Source organism: Bufo bufo, chromosome 3 (assembly GCF_905171765.1).
Source record: "Bufo bufo chromosome 3, aBufBuf1.1, whole genome shotgun sequence".
NCBI classification, from domain to species: domain Eukaryota; kingdom Metazoa; phylum Chordata; class Amphibia; order Anura; family Bufonidae; genus Bufo; species Bufo bufo.
In genome coordinates, this window is record NC_053391.1 from 379535367 (window position 1) to 379557499 (window position 22133).

At 46.0% G+C, this 22133-nt stretch overlaps 1 protein-coding gene across 1 annotated transcript in view; it reads left to right on the plus strand.

The window, feature by feature from the left end:
• Window positions 1-22133, plus strand: part of AP2B1 (adaptor related protein complex 2 subunit beta 1) — a 123479-nt gene that overhangs the window by 44945 nt on the left and 56401 nt on the right. The window contains 2 exon segments of the mRNA XM_040424706.1: window positions 16825-17015; window positions 20469-20690. Coding sequence (XP_040280640.1) covers window positions 16825-17015; window positions 20469-20690 — 413 coding nt within the window.

The following is a 22133-nucleotide window of genomic DNA, read 5'->3' on the forward strand; positions in this document are numbered from 1 at the left end:
CCCTCCCTCCCCTGTATTAAATGTGACCAGTGCGGCCTCACCTCTTCCCCCTTCCCCCCCCTCATAATTGGTGGCCAGTGCGGATTCCCAGTATTAATAAATGTGACCAGTGCGGCCTCACCTCTTCACCAAACCCCCCCCCCCCCCATCATTGGTGGATAGTGCGGATTCCCAGTATTAATAAATGTGACCAGTGCGGCCTCACCTCTTCACCCCCCCCCCCCCCCCCCATTATTGGTGGCAGTGGAGAGTTCCGATCGGAGTCCCAGTTTAATCGCTGGGGCTCCGATCGGTTACCATGGCAGCCAAGACGCTATTGCAGTCTTGGCTGCCATGGTTACTTACTAATAAATACAAGCATTTATACTTACCTGAAGAGCTGCGATGTCTGTGATGGGCCGGGAGCTCCTCCTACTGGTAAGTGACAGTTCTGTGCTATAAGCAATGCGCCGCACAGACCTTTCACTTACCAGTAGGAGGAGCTCCCGGCCGGTCACAGACATCGCAGCTCTTCAGGTAAGTATAATGCTTGTAGTTATTGCTAAGTAACCATGGCAGCCAAGACTGCAATAGCGTCTTGGCTGCCATGGTAACTGATCGGAGCCCCAGCGATTAAACTGGGACTCCGATCGGAACTCTCCGCTGCCACCAATGATGGGGAGGGGGGGGGAAGAGGTGAGGCCGCACTGGTCACATTTATTAATACTGGGAATCCGCACTGGCCACCAATGATGGGGGGGGGGGGGGGGGGAGGTGAGGCCGCACTGGTCACATTTATTAATACTGGGAATCCGCACTGGCCACCAATGATGGGGGGGGGGGGAAGGGGTGAGGCCGCACTGGTCACATTTATTAATACTGGGAATCCGCACTGGCCACCAATGATGGGGGGGGGGGGGGGGAGAGGTGAGGCCGCACTGGTCACATTTAATACTGGGGAGGGAGGGGGTCTGCTGCCTGTCACCCCCCCTTATCTCTTATAGGGGGCTATGATATGCACAATTAACCCCTCAGGTGCAGCACCTGAGGGGTTAATTGTGCAGATCACAGCCCCCTGTAAGAGATCGGGTGCTGCCAGGCAGCAGGGGGCAGTCATGTACACAGTTCTCAGTATATTCTAACTAGAAGCGTCCCCATCACCATGGGAACGCCTCTGTGTTAGAATATACTGTCGGATCTGAGTTTTTCACGAAGTGAAAAATCTGATCTGTAGAAAACTTACTGGGAATCCGCACTGCCGCACTGGCCACCAATGAATATAGAGGGAGGGGGGCCGCACTGGTCACATTTAATACAGGGGAGGAAGCCTAATTTCCAGGAACGGAATCCGCATAAAACGGATGACATACGTAATGACATACGAATGTCTTCCGTTTTTTGCGGATCCATTGACTTTGTATTGGTCCAGGATCCGATTTTTGCGGAAAAGAATAGGACATGTTTTATATTTTTTCGGACATGCGGAATGGAACAACGGAAACGGACAGCACACATTGTGCTGTCCGATTTTTTCCACGACCCATTGAAAATGAATGGGTCCAGATCTGTTCATAAAAAACGGAACAGATCAGGAAAGAAAAAACGGACGTGTGAATGGACCCTAACCACGTTTTGTTTTTTGTTTTTTTTGTTATTGTTTTTTGAGCACCTGTTTTTGCCATGCTGTTTTCCAAAATTGGCCCAAAAATCTGTCTAAAAAGTGGCACAATTTGGCACATCCAGGGTTTCTACACATTCTTCATGACGGGTTTGAAAATCAAGCGGGCTTAGTGGAAAGTGGTTGGAGCTTCACAGGACGGTGGCTGGGGCCAAGAAGGCCCCATTTTGCATCAAATTTTTGGCTTTATTTTGGCATAAAAGTCTGTCCATGTAATCCAACCAATAGTTGGTATAGAGCAGGGATCAGCAACCTTTGGCACTCCAGCTGTTGTGAAACTACAATTCCCAGCATGCTCCATTCATTTATATGGGAGTTCTAAGAAGAAAAGAGAAAGTAGGCATGCTGGGAGTTGTAGTTTCACAACAGCTGGAGTGCCGGAGGTTGCCTACCCCTGGTATAGAGTCAGAGAAAAGTGTCTCTCCCTGCACCAGATTTATCATCCAGCCTGAGCCCCTGTGATAAAGGTCTAGACTGCCTGTCTAAGCTTATCCCATCTATAGGATTAGTATATCTGGGCCTGTATGTTTTCCCACTAGTGGTGTCTTCACTCATCTATATAGAAAGTCATGTGGAAACGCCTGAAAACACCAAGCACTCCTGAATGAAATGAAACCAGAAAGACCAAAAACACCACCTAATAAACAAAGGTGCCAGCAGCAGAAAACAGTGTTTCATATTTCCCATAGACCTTCGGCTAACATCTGGAGCTGGTGTTTTAACTGCAAAAAAATAAATAAAAATGCACAAAAAACCCAGGGGCAAAAATGCTTAAAAACCCCAACAAATACCTACGTGTGAAAGCACAGATCCCTCTGCATAGGGAGTAAACAGTAGAATTGCTTGATAGACCTTAAATTCCGCTTTTTTATTTCATAAGGGAAAAGGTGGTAAAATATTGCCATCTGTAATGGGAATTATCGTACGCTGCGGGAGATTCAAAGAGCCTGACCTGCTCATTCAGGATAATTGTATAGGGAGATATCTCCACAGATCTGCAGAACAGGGCATATGCTGCTTGGTGACCACAGTGACTTGATGCAAACTGACAACTCTTGCTATGTTGCTGTGAAATAGCATGGGCATACTGGGCGGCTCTGAACTTAACCACTGCCTCACCATGCAAGATTTCCTTTTAAGCCTAGCATCGTTTGCTTTCACCATTTTGTTATGTTTTCCTGACCTCGCCATTTCGTATTAACACATGTTTCTATCCGGATTTCTTTGCCCAAGCCCACACTTGTTTTGTTTTAATAGGTTGGTAAGTGGAAGATTCCTATTAATCAGAAGCATATTACACCTCATTAGCTGCGTTACACACTCAGTTAATTTCCCAATTACCCTGTGACAGCAACAAAGCAGCCTGATGTCCCTGCTCTTATTCATCCTGCTCTATCTACTCAAGCTTCGCTGTTTTTGCCTGAGTAATGCCCACCTCCAGTTTAGGAGTGTTGTGTAGTGCCACACAGTAAGAAATTGGGAGCTTTAAAGGGCTTCTGTCACCCACTAAACTCATTTTTTTTGTGTACTTATAATCCCTATCCTGCCATATTGCCATACATTATGTTATTAATAATTTTCGTTCAGTAGATTTAGCAAAAAACTTACTTTTATGATATGCCAATTACCTTTCTACCAGCAAGTAGGGCGTCTACTTGCTGGTAGCAGCCGCAGAAATCCACCCCCTCCTTCTGTTGATTGACAGGGCCAGCCGCAATCTCCTCCTCCGGCCAGCCCTGTCAGGATTTCAAAAATCGCGCGCCTGTGTTGATTCGGCGCAGGCGCTCTGAGATAAGGAGGCTCGCCTCCTCAGCACTCCCTCAGTGCGCCTGTGCCGATGACGTCACCGAAAGAGAAGACGTCATAATGTATGGCAATATGGCAGGATAGGGATTATAAGTACACAAAAAAAAAAAAGAGTTTAGTGGGGTGACAGAAGCCCTTTAAAGGGAATCTTTCACCACCTATAACCCCATCAAAACTGCCAAGCATAGCTTGAAGGACACCGATTCTAAATCTGTATTTCTTTTAGTCAAATTCATTTGCATTCCCCCACAGTTAGCTTAAGGGCTATGTACTCCTTTGCAGTCAAATTTTTTTATGATTGCATTTAACTTGCTTGTATTTTCCTGCGTATAAGACTACTTTTTAACACATGAATATCTTCTCAAAAGTCGGGGGTCGTATTATACGCCAGGTGTCGTCTTATATGCCGGTATACGGCGTGCTGAAACTTACTTCCTAGCCGGACTGGAGAAGCTGTCCTTCTCCAGCTTCAGGGACAGGCGCCCTCTAGCTGAGCCACCATGCGCTGCATCCCGGCCAGCCGTTCTTGAAGCAGCCCCCTCTGCCTGCTCTCAGTGGTTTTCTCATGCCGGCCGTATCACATTGCGTACTACCGCTCAGATCGTCTTGAAGGCAGGGAGAGCTGACCCACCCAATCCAAGCAGGCTTTGTATGCAGTGTGCACCGAAAATACCGGTACATCGCTTGCCGTGATTGGCTGGTTGTTGTATACTGGGTTGGATTAGTGATTCTGAGGGAAGGCAGGGGGAAGCAGGAGCATCTGCACTTCAGCCAATTCTAATGTTGGAACGGCGGATCTCAAATGAAGTTTGGTGTGCATCTTATCTGTGGTGAAAAAACAGAGTCTATCTGGGGAGCAGATACATGTGGTGGTACATACAGTACAGCACCAGTATCTGTACATACAGTACAGCACCAGTAACTGTACATACAGTGCAGCACCAGTAACTGTACATACAGTGCAGCACCAGTAACTGTACATACAGTACAGCACCAGTATCTGTACATACAGTACAGCACCAGTATCTGTACATACAGTACAGCACCAGTATCTGTACATACAGTACAGCACCAGTATCTGTACCAGTTCATACAGTACAGCACCAGTACATACAGTACAGTATATAAATGGCTAACAGTCAAGACCCCATCATGGCTCTACCAGCAAGAAGAAAGAAATTTGAAGCCAGTTTCAAACTTAAAGTTGTAAACTTTGCCATGGAACATAATAACTGCGATGCTGCATGACAATATGGAGTAACAGAAAAGATGGTTCGGGACTGGAAAGCAAATTAAAAAGCATTAAAGAGTATGCAAAGGGTTAAGTGTGCATTAAGAAGAGGCACCCCACTTTGGCCAGAACTCGAAAAACATGTAGCAGACATGGTGAATGAGCATCACCAAAACGGTTATGTAGTGACACGAAATAAAACATGTTTGTTTGCACTTCAGTGGCCAAATCTAACCCAGATCACAGCCACAGAGTTAAGGCCACTGTATCCTGGTGTACTAGATTCTTGGAAAGGCATAATATGATATGGAGGCAAAAGACGGAAATTGCACAATAATTACCTGCAGATCTTAATGCCAAAGTAAATAGTGTTGGAGGGGTAGTCTTATATGGCGAGTATAGCCCAAAGCCTATATTTTAACTGGAGAAGTTGGGGGTCGTCTTATACGCCGGTAAATACGGTATTTTTGGCTAAAAATCATATTTTTCAAATGACCTTTATTAAAAATATTGAGCTGTTCAGTCACAGAGGGTTAACAGTTTTTCTAGCTGTGTGATTGGTAATTTCACTTTGTGCTGTCATCTAATAACCCTTATCTCTAAACTACTAAAAGGTCATAAACACTTACTTAAGCCACATTCTTATCAGTAAGATAAGAACTGAGCCATAATGAGTGTTTATAATGTCAGAGAGCAGAGATGAGGAGTCCGTCTGCTCCTCAGATGACGGAAAAGACAGAAAATCCACAGGCAACTAGTATTGCATGTCAGCTCTGTACACAAAATACGATTCAATGTCATTAATAAGTACCAATTGAAAAAATTATTTTTAGCTCAAAATAAGTATAATGCAATAATAATTTAAATAAATTGCCCCCAAAAGTGTACATAGCCTAAAGGAACCACATCTTCCCTGCACTCTGCCCAACCTCTTGAATATTCATATTCAGTAGCTGCATAATAAGAGCAGATGGGCGGGCCTCAGTACTGCCTGTATGCATAACAGGACTGCACATCATTAGTAGGACTCATCAGAGCTTGAGGGGAGAATCATTACAGGATCACAGCACGGGTAAGGCTACTTTCACACTAGCGTTAATATTTTGCAGTATTGAGATCCGTCATAGGGTCTTAGTACCGGATAAGGACGCTTTGGTTTTGTCCCCATTCATTGTCAGTAGGGACAAAACGCAACTGAACAGAACGGAATGCTCCAAAATGCATTCCGTTCTCATACCGGAGAGCAAACCGCAGCATGGGATCCGGTTGTATTATCTTTATCATGGTCAAGACGGATCCGTCATGAACTCCATTGAAAGTCAATGGGGGACGGATCCGCTTTCTCTGACACAATAGAAAACGGATCTGTCCCCCATTGTCTTTCAATGGAGTTCATTACGGATCCGTCTTGGCTATGTTACAGATAATACAACTGAATCCATTCATAACGGATGCAGATGGTTGTATTATCAGTAACGGAAGCGTTTTTGCTGAACCCTGCCGGATCCAGCAAAACGCTAGTGTGAAAGTAGCCTTAGAAGGTGAGTTTACAAAAAGGCTCTCCCAGTTATACTGGGAGGAGGGTAACATGATATGGTGACAGATTCTCTTGAGGTCTCATGCACACAACCATGTCCGTATTTTGGTTCGCAAACCATGGATCCACAAAATATGGATACTTTCCTTGTGCACTACACATTTCTCACTCCCATTAACCCCTTAAGGACGCAGGGCATATCGGTACGCCCTATTTCCCGAGTCCTTAAGGACTCAGGGCGTACCGGTACGTCCTAACTTGAAATCAGTATTCCGGCGCCCCAGGGGTTAATCAGAACGGGATTTCGGCTGAAATCCTTCAGCCGGCATCCTGTGACAACGCCAGGGGGGGGTCATGTGACCCCCCCGTGTCGGCGATCGCAGCAAACCGCAGGTCAATTCAGACCTGCGGTTTGCTGCGCCTTTTGCAGTTTCTGATCCCCGCGGTCCCTGACCGCGGCGATCAGAAACTTTTGAGTGCCTATAATCAATATTTTTCACCCCCCCCCCCCCCCTGCACCCCTGCACGATTTGATGCCGGCGGGGGGGGGGGGGGTATCGCATGCGGTGGGGGCGTTGCGGGAGGCGGGCGGTGCGGCAGGCGGGATCGCGATCCCCCGCCCGCCTCCCCATGAATGATCGTTGGCTTCTAGTGGTTATACCAGGATGTCAGCCGTTTAACCCTTTCCATACCGCTGTCCGTACGGACCGCTGTATGGAAAAAGTTAACTGTCATCGGTCAGGGAGCTCCCTCCCTCTCCATCGGGGGGCTGCTGTGCCTTTGCAGCCCCCCGATGGAGAGGGAGAGAGCCCCCAGAGAGCCCCCCTCAGCCCTGTGCTTACCCTTCCCCGTCTGCGAAGTTGTGGCAGACGGGGAAGGTTCCCATGGCAACAGGACGCCTGCTCAGGCGTCCTGCTGTCCATGGTGCTGAACAGATCTGTGCTAAAAGCATAGATCTGTTCAGTGTAAGTAAAATACAGTACAGAACAATATATATTGTACTGTACTGTATTATACAGACATCAGACCCACTGGATCTTCCAGAACCAAGTGGGTCTGGGTCAAAAAAAAAGTAAAAAAAAAGTGAAAAAAGTTAAGATAAAAAAAAAAACATTCATCACTGAATAAAAATTAAAAAAATAAAATACACTACACATATTAGGTATCGCCGCGTCCGTAACGACCTGATCTATAAAACGGTCATGTTACTTTCCCCGCACGGTGAACACCATAAAAATAAAAAAATAAAAACTATGAGAAAATTGAAATTTTGCCCACCTTACTTCCCAAAAAAGGTAATAAAAGTGATCAAAAAAGTCACATGTACGCCAAAATAGTACCAATCAAACCGTCATCTCATCCCGCAAAAATCATACCCTACCCAAGATAATCGCCCAAAAACTGAAAAAACTATGGCTCTTAGACTAAAGAAACACTAAAACATGATTTTTTTTGTTTCAAAAATGAAATCATTGTGTAAAACTTACATAAATAAAAATAAAGTATACATATTAGGTATCGCCGCGTCCGTATCGACCGGCTCTATAAAAATATCACATGATCTAACCCCTCAGGTGACCACCGTAAAAAATAAAAACGGTGTAAAAAAAGCCATTTTTTGTCATCTTACGTCACAAAAAGTGAAATAACAAGCGATCAAAAAGTCATATGCACCCCAAAATAGTGCCAATCAAACCGTCATCTCAGTCCGCAAAAAATGAGACCCTACTCAAGATAATCGCCCAAAAACTGAAAAAAATATGGCTCTTAGACTATAGAGACACTAAAACTTTTTTTGGTTTTAAAAATGAAGTTATTGTATAAAACTTACATAAATAAAAAAAATTGTATACATATTAGGTATCGCCGCGTCCGTGACAACCTGCTCTATAAAATTACCACATGATCTAACCTGTCAGATGAATGTTGTAAATAACAAAAAAAAAAAAAAAAACGTGCCAAAAAAGCTATTTCTTGTTACCTTGCCGCACAAAAAGTGTAATATAGAGCAACCAAAAATCATATGTACCCTAAACTAGTACCAACAAAGCTGCCACCTTATTCCGTACTTTCTAAAATGGGGTCACTTTTTTGGAGTTTCTACTCTAGGGGTGCATCAGGGGGGCTTCAAATGGGACATGGTGTCAAAAAAACCAGTCCAGCAAAATCTGCCTTCCAAAAACCGTATGGCATTCCTTTCCTTCTGCGCCCTGCTGTGTGCCCGTACAGCGGTTTACGAACACATATGGGGTGTTTCTGTAAACTACAGAATCAGGGCCATAAATAATGAGTTTTGTTTGGCTGTTAACCCTTGCTTTGTAACTGGAAAAAAAATATTAAAATGGAAAATCTGCCAAAAAAGTGAAATTTTGAAATTGTATCTCTATTTTCCATTAAATCTTGTGCAACACCTAAAGGGTTAACAAAGTTTGTAAAATCAGTTTTGAATACCTTGAGGGGTGTAGTTTCTTAGATGGGGTCACTTTTATGGAGTTTCTACTCTAGGGGTGCATCAGGGGGGCTTCAAATGGGACATGGTGTCAAAAAAGCAGTCCAGCAAAATCTGGCTTCCAAAAACCATACGGCGCACCTTTCCCTCTACGCCCCGCTGTGTGGCCGTACAGTAGTTTACGGCCACATATGGGGTGTTTCTGTAAACGGCAGAGTCAGGGCAATAAAGATACAGTCTTGTTTAGCTGTTAACCCTTGCTTTGTTAGTGGAAAAATGGGTTAAAATGGAAAATTAGGCAAAAAAATTAAATTCTCAAATTTCATCCCCATTTGCCAATAACTCTTATGCAACACCTAAAGGGTTAACAAAGTTTGTAAAATCAGTTTTGAATACCTTGAGGGGTGTAGTTTCTTAGATGGGGTCACTTTTATGGAGTTTCTACTCTAGGGGTGCATCAGGGGGCTTCAAATGGGACATGGTGTCAAAAAAACAGTCCAGCAAAATCAGCCCTCCAAAAACCAAACGGCGCACCTTTCACTCTACGCCCTACTGTGTGCCCATACAGTAGTTTACGGCCACATATGGGGTGTTTCTGTAAACGGCAGAGTCAGGGCAATAAAGATACAGTCTTGTTTAGCTGTTAACCCTTGCTTTGTTAGTGGAAAAAATGGGTTAAAATGGAAAATTAGGCAAAAAAATGAAATTCTCAAATTTCATCCCCATTTGCAAATAACTCTTGTGCAATACCTAAAGGGTTAACGAAGCTTGTAAAATCAGTTTTGAATACCTTGAGGGGTGTAGTTTATAGAATGGGGTCATTTTTGGGCGGTTTCTATTATGTAAGCCTCGCAAAGTGACTTCAGACCTGTAGTGGTCCCTAAAAATTTGGTTTTTGTAAATTTCTGAAAAATTTCAAGATTTGCTTCTAAACTTCTAAGCCTTGTAACATCCCCAAAAAATAAAATATCAATCCCAAAATGCTACAAACATGAAGTCGACATATGGGGAATGTAAAGTCATCAACATTTTTGGGGGTATTACTATGTATTACAGAAGTAGAGAAACTGAAACTTTGAAATTTGCAAATTTTTCAAAATTTTTGGTAAATATGGTATTTTGCAAAAAAATTTACTTTTTTGACCCAATTTTAGCAGTGTCATGAAGTACAATATGTGACGAAAAAACAATCTCAGAACGGCCTGGATAAGTCAAAGCGTTTTAAAGTTATCAGCACTTAAAGTGACACTGGTCAGATTTGCAAAAAATGGCCAAGTCCTTAAGGTGAAATAGGGCTGAGTCCTTAAGGGGTTAATAGGAAGAACTGTTCTCTTTCACTAAAAGGACTAGAATAGGACATGTTCTATAATTTGTGGAATCATTTCAATGTATTCACATATTGTATTCAATAGCATGTATACGTATTGGAGCATGTCATGTGTGAATGGTGCCTTACACTAACAGCTTAGCCCAGTTTATGTAAAATTGCCCTCAGTTTTCCATCAGATGACAGTGCGGTTGTACTCTGTTTGTGGCAGATTCACAAGCAACAAGCCCCTTTGAGTGATGGGCTGGGCAGAGAAAGGACTAGAGTGGCAATGCCCTCAGTGCATTTAACAATCCATTTTCATGTTGATTAAAAGTTGAAGTTCTCTTCAGTGGAGCCACAGATTTACTAGAATAAGGCAACATTTTATTCAAGTGAGCAAAGTCGGCAGTTGCGTGAGTTACAAAGGCATGATCCTACTGACAGACACTCTTTAAAGGGGTTGTCCCGTCTGGAACTTTTATGGCATATTGACAGGTTATGTCTCAAATGTCTGATAGATCCCAAGGGTTGTCCCCTTGAAGTTCATTAACCCGTTTGCTACCAGCACCATATAGGTACGGTCAGTGCTTTAAGTGGGCCAAAAGAGGTGCCGGTACTCTATTAGGCGCCGGTGCTCCCCCCCCCCTGCACATCAGACCCCCCCATCACACACATATATATTAGTTCCTCTATGTACCAGTACAGTACCCCCCCCCACCACCGCACATTCGTTCCTCTCTGTACCAGTACCCCCCTGCACATCAGACCCCCCCCCCCCACTCATCACACACACACACATTAATTCCTCTCTGTACCAGTACCCCCCTGCCAGGGGGGGTACTGGTACAGAGAGGAATTAATGTGTGTGTGTGTGTGTGATGAGGGGGGGGTCTGATGTGCAGGGGGGGTACTGGTTCAGAGAGGAACGAATGTGCGGTGGTGGGGGGGGGGGGGTACTGGTACATAGAGGAACTAATATATATGTGTGTGATGGGGGGTCTGATGTGCAGAGGGGTACTGGTACAGAGAGGCACTAATGTGTGGTGGTGGTGGGGGGGGGGTACTGGTAAAGAGAGGAACTAATGTGTGTGATGAGGGGGGGGGGGGGGCTGATGTGCAGGGGGGTACTGGTACAGAGAGGAACGAATGTGCGGTGGTGGGGGGGGGGTCCTGGTACATAGAGGAACTAATATATATGTGTGTGATGGGGGGGTCTGATGTGCAGGGGCCCCCTACACATCAGACCCACCCATCAGACACATATATATTAGTTCCTCTATGTACCAGTACCCCCCCCCCACCACCGCACATTCGTTCCTCTCTGTACCAGTACCCCCCTGCACTTTAGACCCCCCCCCCCCCCCCCCCCCCCCCCCTCATCACACACATTAATTCCTCTCTGTACCAGTACCCCCCTGCCAGGGGGGGGGGGGGTACTGGTACAGAGAGGAACTAATGTGTGTGGGGGGAGGGGGGGTGTCTGTCACTCACCAGTACTCTTCAGAAGTTGGATTCCAAAGCAAAGTCGATGTTCTTTGCTGCACCGTCCGACTCCTGACTCCAAGGAGGACCAGTCACTGGTCGCCGCACTGATCGCTCCTCAGTCACAGGCGCGCGGGAAGGAGTTGACGTCACCTAACGTGAGGTCAACTCCCTGCCTGCGCCAGCCTGAGCCGTACTCTGCAACGACCCGCCCCCCCTCCACTAGCTGCCCAGCCAACGACATTAGGGAGGAGATACTGCCAGCTCTCCGCTGCGCTCCGGCAGGGCCGGCCTTAGGTGTCCAGGCGCCCTGTGCGAGCTAACCTTGTGGCGCCCCCCCCCCCCCCCCCAAAAAAAAACAAAAAAACACTGCTTGTTGCTGGCATCATGGCATAGGCTGGCTGACTATCCAACCAAGTAGTTACCAGCCCGCACACCCCAAAGGCCGGTGTAATGTTATACTTCCCTACTTCGTGAGATTTCCCTACCTTCGTCACTTCCGGTCGCACCGGACATGACGTGAGGAGGTGTGCAGCGCCGCGCAGGCGCACAATGACAGGTTAGGGAAGTTTCACAGCAGAGTGCGCATGCGCCAGGAGTCTCGCCGGCGGTTAGGGTAGGGAAAAACTATGGGCCAGTGCGCAGGCGCAGTGATCGGATGGATGTTCTCAGCTGGACACCGGCCGACACTGCGCATGCACCGGGAGCCTCACCAGCGGTTAGGGAAGGGAAAAATTATGTACGGGTCAGTGCTTTTTCCCTACCCTAACCGCTGGTGAGGCTCCCAGCGCATGCGCAGTGTCGGCCGGTGTCCTGCTGAGAACATCCATCCGATCACCGCACCTGTGCACTGGCCCATAATTTTTCCCTACCCTAACCGCCGGCGAGGCTCCCAGCGCATGCGCACTCTGCTGTGAAATTTCCCTAACCCGTCATTGTGCGCAGTGCGCCCCCCCAATTAAAATAAACATTGGTGGCGCAGTGCGCCCCTCCCAACACTCCAGTATAATAAACATTGGTGGCGCAGTGCGCCCCCCCATCACCCCAGTATAATAAACATTGGTGGCGCAGTGCGCCCCCCCTCAATATAATAAACATTGGTGGCGCAGTGGGCCCCCCCCCAATATAATAAACATTGGTGGCGCAGTGCGCCCCTCCCAACACTCCAGTATAATAAACATTGGTGGCGCAGTGCGCCCCCCCATCACCCCAGTATAATAAACATTGGTGGCGCAGTGCGCCCCCCCTCAATATAATAAACATTGGTGGCGCAGTGGGCCCCCCCTCAATATAATAAACATTGGTGGCGCAGTGCGCCCCCCCTCAATATAATAATCATTGGTGGCGCAGTGGGCCCCCCCTCAATATAATAATCATTGGTGGCGCAGTGGGCAGTGCCAATGAGGGTTAAAAAATAAAAATAATAATTAACTCACCTCCTCCAATTGATCGTCTTCTGTTCTTTCTTCATGACCTGTCAAAGGACCTGTGGTGACATCACTGTTAGCATCACATGATCCATCACCATGGTAATGGGTCATGTGATGAGCTCAGTGACGTCACCACAGGTCTTGAAGAAAACAGGAGAACGGCAGCTACGCGATCATCTGGAGGAGGTGAGTTAAAAATTTTTTATTATTTTTTAACCCTCACTGGCACTTCCCACTGAGCCACCAATGTTTCTTATACTGGGGTGTTTGGGGGGGAAAGCGCACTGCCTACCAACGTTTCTTATACTGGGGTGTTGGGGGGGGGGGGGGCGCCCTGTCCCACAAACGTTTCTTATACTGAGGGGGGGGGTGGGGGCGCACTGCCTACCAACGTTTCTTATACTGGGGTGTTGGGGGGGGGGGGCGCACTGTGCCACAAACGTTTCTTATACAAAAACAGGAGGCGGGTGCTGGAATCAAATAGCCGGCACCCGACCTCTGTGACAGGGAGCTGCGATCAGCTACAATTAACCCCTCCAGTACCGCACCTGAAGGGTTAACTCAACTGCAGCTGATCGCAGCTCCCTGTCACAGAGGTTGGCTGTCGGCTATTTGATTCCAGCACCCGCCTCCTGTTTTTGTATTCAGGTCAGTTATCTTCATTGGTGGCGCAGTGGCCACAGCCCCTCCCCTCCTCCTCCCGTCTCTCTTCTTATTGGCAGCGGCAGCAGGCAGGTCAGACACAGGGGAGGGGGAGATGGAGGGGGCGCCCCGAGGGAGAACACAAGTTCAGCCTCGCCTGCCGCATATTACATTGCGAGCTGTCGGCCGCCCAGCGCCCCTGTTACTATGGCGCCCTGTGCGGCCGCACAGCCCGCACACCCCAAAGGCCGGCCCTGCGCTCCGGTACCGGAAACCCACGTACTGGGCGCACGGAGAGGTGCTGGTACTCTCCAGGGCAATTTTTGGAAGTGGCGGTACTGAGTACCGCCGCGTTCCGGCCCACTTCAAGCACTGCGGTACGGTGATGGGTAAACATGGAGGCCACTCGCGCACGTGCAGCAGGCGTCATGGCTGGCGGGTCTCCGCTGTTTCAAACATTTGGAATTTTTTCCCCCCGGCTTCCCACTACATTGTATTCCATATTAAAGGGGTTGGCCACTTTCTGGTTATTGTTGACCAAAATGTATATAAGATGAATATATGGTACTTACTAATAAAGTCTTTGTTGAAATTCTGCACCATTTGCTATATTGCATAACGTTCACAAAGTCTATTGTACTGTCAACACAGAGGCCCTGTCCATAAAATGGCTGCTGATGGAGGGTCATGTGACCAGGCAAACACCTCCGTGTGATGTCTCCTCCATTCATATACATTGCCCCTGCCATCTGCACTTGTCCTGTTAGGAGTTTAGTGCAGGAGCAGTGTGTATGAATGGAGGAGACATCACATGGAGGTGATTTTCTGGTCACATGACCCTCCATCAGCAGCCATCTTATGGACAGGACCTCTGTGTGGACAGCACAACAGACATTGTGTTCCTTATAAAATACAGAAAATGGTGCAGAATTTCAACAAAGGCTATTTTAGTAGGTGCCATATAATTATCTTATATACACATTAGTCAACAATAACCAGAAAGTACAACTTGTCCCACGAAAAATTAGCCCTCATACAGATATGTGAACAGAAAAATGAAAAAAAATGATGGCTCAAGGAAGATGGGGACGAAAAATAAAACACAAAAACGAACCTCTGGTCAAATCCATGTACTTCACCAAGCTGCTCAGCCAAAAAACGTACATGAATTGATTTGGTACAGGCACCATAAGTCTTCGGGCTGCCGCTCACTGGGGACACCATCTTGCTAATCAAGGTTCCTTCCAATATCCGGTGTCCTGCTTGATGTGAGTGCCAGTGAATGTCCTCTGCTGACCACACTTATCTCTAGGAAGGTTGCTTTTCAGCTGTCTGGTCAACTTTGAGCACAGTCATTCAGAATATATAGAGGATGTGTAAGATTCTGTAATATAAAGGACACTGTCCTAGTCACATATTCCATTTCGCCTGAATTGTCATTCTGAAAGTGGCCTCATTTCCCATCACCCTGTACAGTAGGCAGGATGAAAGTGCGAGTGATAGGGTGCCATCTCAGAGCAATGTGTTTAAAGCCCCAAGATATCGCAAATGCATGTAATTGACTTTATAAGCATGTAGTGTTCAAAATCAGCGGTCGCTCTGCCTGGATAATGGGTCTTTTCATTTGTCGCACTGTGAAGTCTGAAGACACAAACATTGCTATCCTTCTCAGACACTCTTCCGAAAATTCTGTTCTCTGAGATAGCTGTGTCCAGGCTTTGACGCTGAAGTGTAGAAGTCATCCTATGGAGTCTAACTGATGGCTTTATAATGGGCCTCGCCTTTGTTTTCTTAATTAAAAGCCTCTCCTTTCTGCTCACACTAAACAGATGCATGCCCTCTTTTCTACAAATAGTATATTGGTAATAATAATTGCCGCAATCGCAGTCCAACAGATGCTGAGACAACACATGAGTCATTCGATAAGAGTACTGTTTGACTTTGTGGTTGATCTGAGATGGATCGTCCCATCTGAAAATCCCAGCGTAGTTTTTTTTGGGCAGAAACTGTCCTGTAGGTATCCTAAGAAAGAAATGAGCAACTCTGATCTCCAATCAGTGCTACCAGTGACTGTGCAGGAACACCCCTCTAACTGGTAACACCCATCTGGACCTTCATTGCTAACCAGTTCATTCATAACCTCTAGTAGAAATAATAAAGGAATGGCACATCACAGAGTTATCTGAATAGATGCTGCAGAATGCAAAAAGTTAATAAGACAGACATGTCAGGAGCGGTTTCAGGTCTTCTTTATGCCATAAGGAGGCTTGTGGTGCTGTGGAGGGTCCTGTCAAAGTCTGGTCTAGGATTGTATAGTTAATATATAAAGTGGGCATGCCGTCACTAAAACAGTGAACGTGTCACAAACATCATGTGCAAAACCACCTGCCACAAAGGTGCAAAAATGCTAGAGTATATTCCAAAGTACAACTATTTTTTTAGTTGAGTCAAAGATGTAGATAAATAATGAGTAGAAATCATATTCCGGAATTAAAGTCTGTAGCGGGATAATATATGCTTTAGAAGACTGTAATAAAGTACTTGTAGATATCAATAGTTTGCTTCAAGATACCCATAATAGGAGAAGCTGTCATGCAGGAGACTGATCCACCCGTAGTAATGCAGTAGGTACAATACATTCAGATTGCAGTGGTGATCACGTTCCCAGCATGTTTCACCAGACGTAGATCTCATTATTTGTACCTATTTGTATTAGGGCTCATGCACACAAACGTATTTTCTTCCCGTGTCCGTTCGTCTTTTTTTTCCTGCACCATATGTGGAACCATTCATTTCAATGGGTCCGCAAAAAAACAAACAGAAGTTACTCCGTGTGCATTCCGTTTCCGTATGTCCGTATATAAAATAAAACATGTCCTATTATTGTCCGCATTACGGACAAGGATAGTACAGTTCTATTAGGGGCCAGCTGTTCCGTTCTGCAAAATACGGAATGCAAACTAACGTCATCCGTATTTTTTGTGGATCCATGTTTTGCGGACCCCACAATACAGACGGTCTTGTGCACGAACCCTGACTACTGCACGGAATATTTTCCTATTATGGGTCTTAGGTGAAACTATTGATATGCACTTAATGTTACTCTACTGTATATTGTCCTGCTACAGACCTCCATGGTTGATTGCTTCTCTGGTGTATGTCTGCGCATCTTTTATTATTCCATCTGTATCTTTGACTTGACAATAAAGATTAGTATTTTTGAATATATGCTAGAAGGTTTTGTGCCTAGGTTGAATACTTCTCCTCCCCTCTTTATCTAGGTGGTAGCCAATGCTGTGGCTGCACTATCTGAGATCAGTGAGTCCCATCCGAATAGTAACCTCCTTGACCTGAATCCACAAAATATCAACAAACTGCTGACTGCGTTGAACGAATGCACAGAGTGGGGCCAAATCTTCATTTTGGACTGTCTCTCTAACTACAATCCCAAGGATGAGAGGGAGGCACAAAGGTGAGCAGTAAATTTGATTAAACTCCCTTAATGTGAATCTGTCACTAGATGTTTGCTCTCCTAACCAAAGGTGGCCATATGCATTGAGGGCCCTTTACACGGGCCGACAATTGAACCGATGATCTTGAGGTGTAAATGCACCGCCGATGAACAAGCAAAACACTCGTTCATCAGGTAATTTTATCTTTTGTGCAGCACAAAAGATCATCATTTATTTTTGTCCCACTATGGGACTTCAACATTACAGGGTCTGATCCACATGTGTGCTGTACTTCATTGACTATCAGTGTAATATATAGTGTAATATATTAACACAGTATAATTCACTGATAGCTTGTCTATGAGATCCAGTCTGGGGGCTGGTCCTCATAGGCCTCTGTAGTTGCCGGTCCCCAACACCTTTGAAAGGCTTGGGGCTGCCATAGCAACCATCGGGTCCCTGATCTTATTGATATGTAAATCACCTCTGTCAGGAGCCCAAGGGGTTGTCCCACGATATGTTGGAGCCCAGCCGCGCCCATCGATCCGGAGCCCAGCACCGCCTTGTCGCCTACCACTTAATTTATTCACTCCACTATCCCTGACGTCAGCTCTTCTCAGTGCCGTAATCTCGCGCAGAGGGAGCCGGTGCATGCGCAGTTGACTCGCCGGAGCCAGTAGTCCGCACAGTAGTCGCCTGCGCGAGATTACGGCACTGAGAAGAACTGACAGGGATAGTGGAGTGAATAAATTAAGTGGTAAGCGGTGCTGGGCTCCGTATCGATGGACGGTGCTGGGCTCCAACATATCGTGGGACAACCCCTTGGGCTCCTGACCTGAGGTGATTTACATATCAATAAGATACATTTTTATAAGACTCTAACACACACAGAGCATAAACAGTGGGATCATTTTAAACACAGCATGGAGACTAATGGGCACATATAAATATCTACATATCGTTAATCCTGGTGACAGAATCCCTTTAATCCATCGTCCGGTCTCATTGAACATGCATGTATGTTTAAACAACTGTAATGGCCAGCATGGACTAAAATGTGTATGGCTGTAGCTACAAAACAATTGTTGACCAGATGATTGTTTGTTCAACCGCTTTTCATCCAACGAACTCCTGTCTGTGTATGGCCACCTTTAAAGGGGTATTCCCATCATAATGATCACTGTTAAATCTGTTAATGATTTGACAGTGATAATTTTTCTATATACATTTTATTACCCAATTCCCACCCTTTTTGAGAAAATAAGTCCCCTCTTACCTGATGTCTTTCGTTTCCCCTGTTTGCGGCCACCTCTCCTGTCGTATACCGCCGGGCCACGCTTGCGCAGAAGAGTGAAGATTCTCTCCCGACCGGGCCGCGCAATGTCCTGAACGTGCATGCGCCATGATGACTTCTTCCTGGCCAGTATAGTACAGAGCCGCGAACGTGCACGCCGGGCCAGGAACAAGTCACCATGGCGCATGCGCGGCTTGCGTGCACGTTCAGGATATTGCCCGGCCGGGAGAAAAACTTCTGTTTTCTGCGCAAGAGCGGCCTGGCCGAGAGAAGACGTCACTCAAGCCCAGCCGAATCCAGGAAGTGGACGTCGTGCTGGACGAAGGTAAGTATTAAAACTGAAGATGGGAATACACCTTTAAGGGAAGCGTAAACTAGTGAAAGATTCCCTTCGCAAAATGTTTTGCCACTTTTTTAAAGGAGTTGTCACACAAAAATATTCTAATTTTCAAACCAACTCCAGGATCTGAATACTTTTGTAATTGCATGTAATTAAAAGTTTTGTATAGCCACCGAGTTATTCAATAAAATGTATCTGTATAGCGCCACCTGCATTATTTTTTATTTTTTTTCTTATTTCTGTGTCCAGCTCACTGAGATGGCCGCACATGCTCAGTTTCATCCTTCACCTGCCTCCTGAGCTGTGATAAGGAGAGAGCTGCAGCAGAAAGAATGCACCGAGCTGTAAGGGAAAGGCCACTCCCCTTGAGCTGCCAGCTTGGTATAAATCTAGCAGAACAATTGGAGCAATGCATGGTGGATCTCTGGATCCATGTGAGGTACAGGGCTGGTTCTAGCTTTGTTAGAAAAGGTTGTCATGATGTCTGATTGATTTTTATTTTTTACATTAAACATGGGACAACCCCTTTCAAATTGATCCAGTTGTTTTGCTAAAATCATGTGTTAAGGGGTTTCTGTCAGCAGGAAAATGGGTATTAAGCTGGCTGACATTAGTGATGTACTAATGTCAGCTGAACATAACTATATTAGTGCCATCTCATTGTGTGCCACCATTATTGAGAAAAAAAAACTTTTATAATATGCAAATGAGGCTCTAGGAGCAGGGTGGGCGTTGCTCCTGCTCCTAGAGGCGCCGTTCTCCCACCTCTGGCCATGCCCTGCTACACTTGATTGACAGGGCCAGGCACTGTTGGTCTCCGCTTGCCGGCTCTGTCTGTCGGGGGAAATCTCGCGCCTGCGCCATCCCGTTCAGTATTCGAATACTGAACGGGACGGCGTCTCTAGGAGCAGGAGCAACGCCCACCCCTGCACCTAGAGGCTCATTTGCATATTATAAAAGTTATTTTTTCTCAATAAAGGCCGCATGCAGTGAGATGGCACTAATATAGTTATGTTCAGCTGACATTAGTACATCACTAATGTCAGCCAGGTTAATGCCCATTTTCCTGCTGATAGAAACCCTTTAAAAAATGTGGTCCAGGATTAGAAACACATAGCTGCTTTGTTCCAGAAACAGTGCCACACCTGTCCACAGGATGCGTGTGGTATTACAGCTAAGCCCCATTTACTTCAGCAGACAAAACCTATAAACAGGTGTGCTGCTGTTTCTGAAAGAAAGCAGCCATGTCTTTCTAATCCTTTACAATACCTTGAAATGGCTTCAGTGCTGGAGCTGTTCAGTATGATATTCTCACTTCTCCCACCGCTGATTTGCATATCTTTTTCTGTAGCAATCAGCGGCTGGAGTGGGGAGAGCAGAGTCCTCATGAATATCAGGACTCATGGTTCACATGCCTGATCCTTTCTTTTTAAGGGCTCTTGCACACAACTGTATGTTTGGTCCACATCCGATCCACATTTTTTGCAGATCAGATGCAGACCCATTCACTTCAATGGGACTGCAAAAAATTCACTCAGTACATCGTGTGCTGTCAACATTCCACAAGTCCGTTCCACGGCCCCGCAAAAAAGATTGAATATGTCCTATTCTTGTCCGCAAAAACACTTACGACCGTGTGCATGAGCCCTAAAGGAGATATGTCCACAGGTGTCTGACCTCTTTCCTTGTTGAAACCACACAAAGCAAGTATTCAGTGGTTGTGGAGAGTTCAGAGCTGATGACCAAAGGAAATTTTGGTCGATCGCAATTTAAAGTGTTTGGCCAGCTTTACCTTGTTGTCTCTTTCTCATATGTTAATCCACTTCTTCTTTTCATCAGCATCTGTGAACGTGTCACTCCTCGCCTGTCACATGCCAACTCGGCAGTAGTTCTGTCTGCTGTCAAAGTTTTGATGAAGTTCCTAGAACTGCTACCTAAAGACTCTGATTACTATACCATGCTTCTAAAGAAGTTGGCACCTCCTTTGGTTACCCTGCTTTCCGGGGAGCCTGAAGTCCAATATGTGGCTTTAAGAAATATCAACCTTATTGTCCAAAAAAGGCAAGTAATATATGTATATACTAGCTGAAGGACCCGGCCTCGCTCGGGTATATTTAATCTTTTTCATTTAATGTTTGTGTGTGTCGTTAAAAGATATCAACACTATCCACTATAACAGTGACCTCTACAGCACCCCGCCCCCAAAACAGTGACCTCCACAGCACCCCAACACTGACCACCCCACAGTGCCCCGTCCCTTAAAATTGGACCTCCACAGCAGCCCACCCCCTTAACTTTGACCTTTACAGCAGCCTTCCCCTTTAACAGCATACCACCCCCTTGACAGTGGCCTCCACAGAGGCCAGCCCCCTTAACAGTGGCCTTTACTGGATCGGGGGCGTGTCCTTTTGAACAGCTCACTCTAAGACAGCAGCACTGTACTGTCTGAGTGTGAGCTGCAGGGAGAAAGTCACACTCCCTCCCACCTCTGCAGCAGACAGAAGTTGATTATTACCACAGGCTATGAGCTGTGCGCTACGATTGGCCAGCGCTGCAGCAAGGGACAACCCTAATACAAAAACCCCGCCCAGTACAACAGAGGGAGCTGCAGACACCGGAGCCTATACCGGGCGAACAGAGCGGCGCCCAGACATACTAGTAAGTGCAGGGGGACCCCTGGGCGCCGCTCTGCCCACTGATATAGTTAGTTTTTAAACTAGTGAAAGGTCCTCTTTAAGTACAATATGTGACGAAAAAACAATCTCAGAATGGCCTGGATAAGTCAGTGTTTTAAAGTTATCACCACATAAAGTAACACTGGTCAGATTTGCAAAAAATGGCCTGGTCCTTAAGGTGAAAATGAGCCCGGTCCCTAAGGGGTTATTAAGGGACAGCTTTCCACACGTCACTGAACTGTATGTATGTACAGGGTGGGCCATTTATATGGATACACCTTAATAAAATGGGAATGGATTGGTGATATTAACTTCCTGTTTGTGGCACATTAGTATATGTGAGGGGGGAAACTTTTCAAGATGGGGGGGTGACCATGGCGGCCATTTTGAAGTTGGCCATTTTGAATCCAACCATTGTTTTTTCAATAGGAAGAGGGTCATGTGACGCATCAAACTTTATTCTTTCATGAGTTATTTACAAGTTTCTGACCACTTATAAAATGTGTTCAATGTGCTGCCCATTGTGTTGGATTGTCAATGCAACCCTCTTCTCCCACTCTTCACACACTGATAGCATCACCGCAGGAGAAATGCTAGCACAGACTTCCAGTATCCGTAGTTTCAGGTGCTGCACATCTCGTATCTTCACAGCATAGACGATTGCCTTCAGATGATACGAGATGTGCAGCACCTGAAACTATGGATACTGGAAGCCTGTGCTAGCATTTCTCCTGCGGTGTTGCTATCAGTGTGTGAAGAGTGGGAGAAGAGGTTTGCATTGACAATCCAACACAATGGGCAGCACATTGAACACATTTTATAAGTGGTC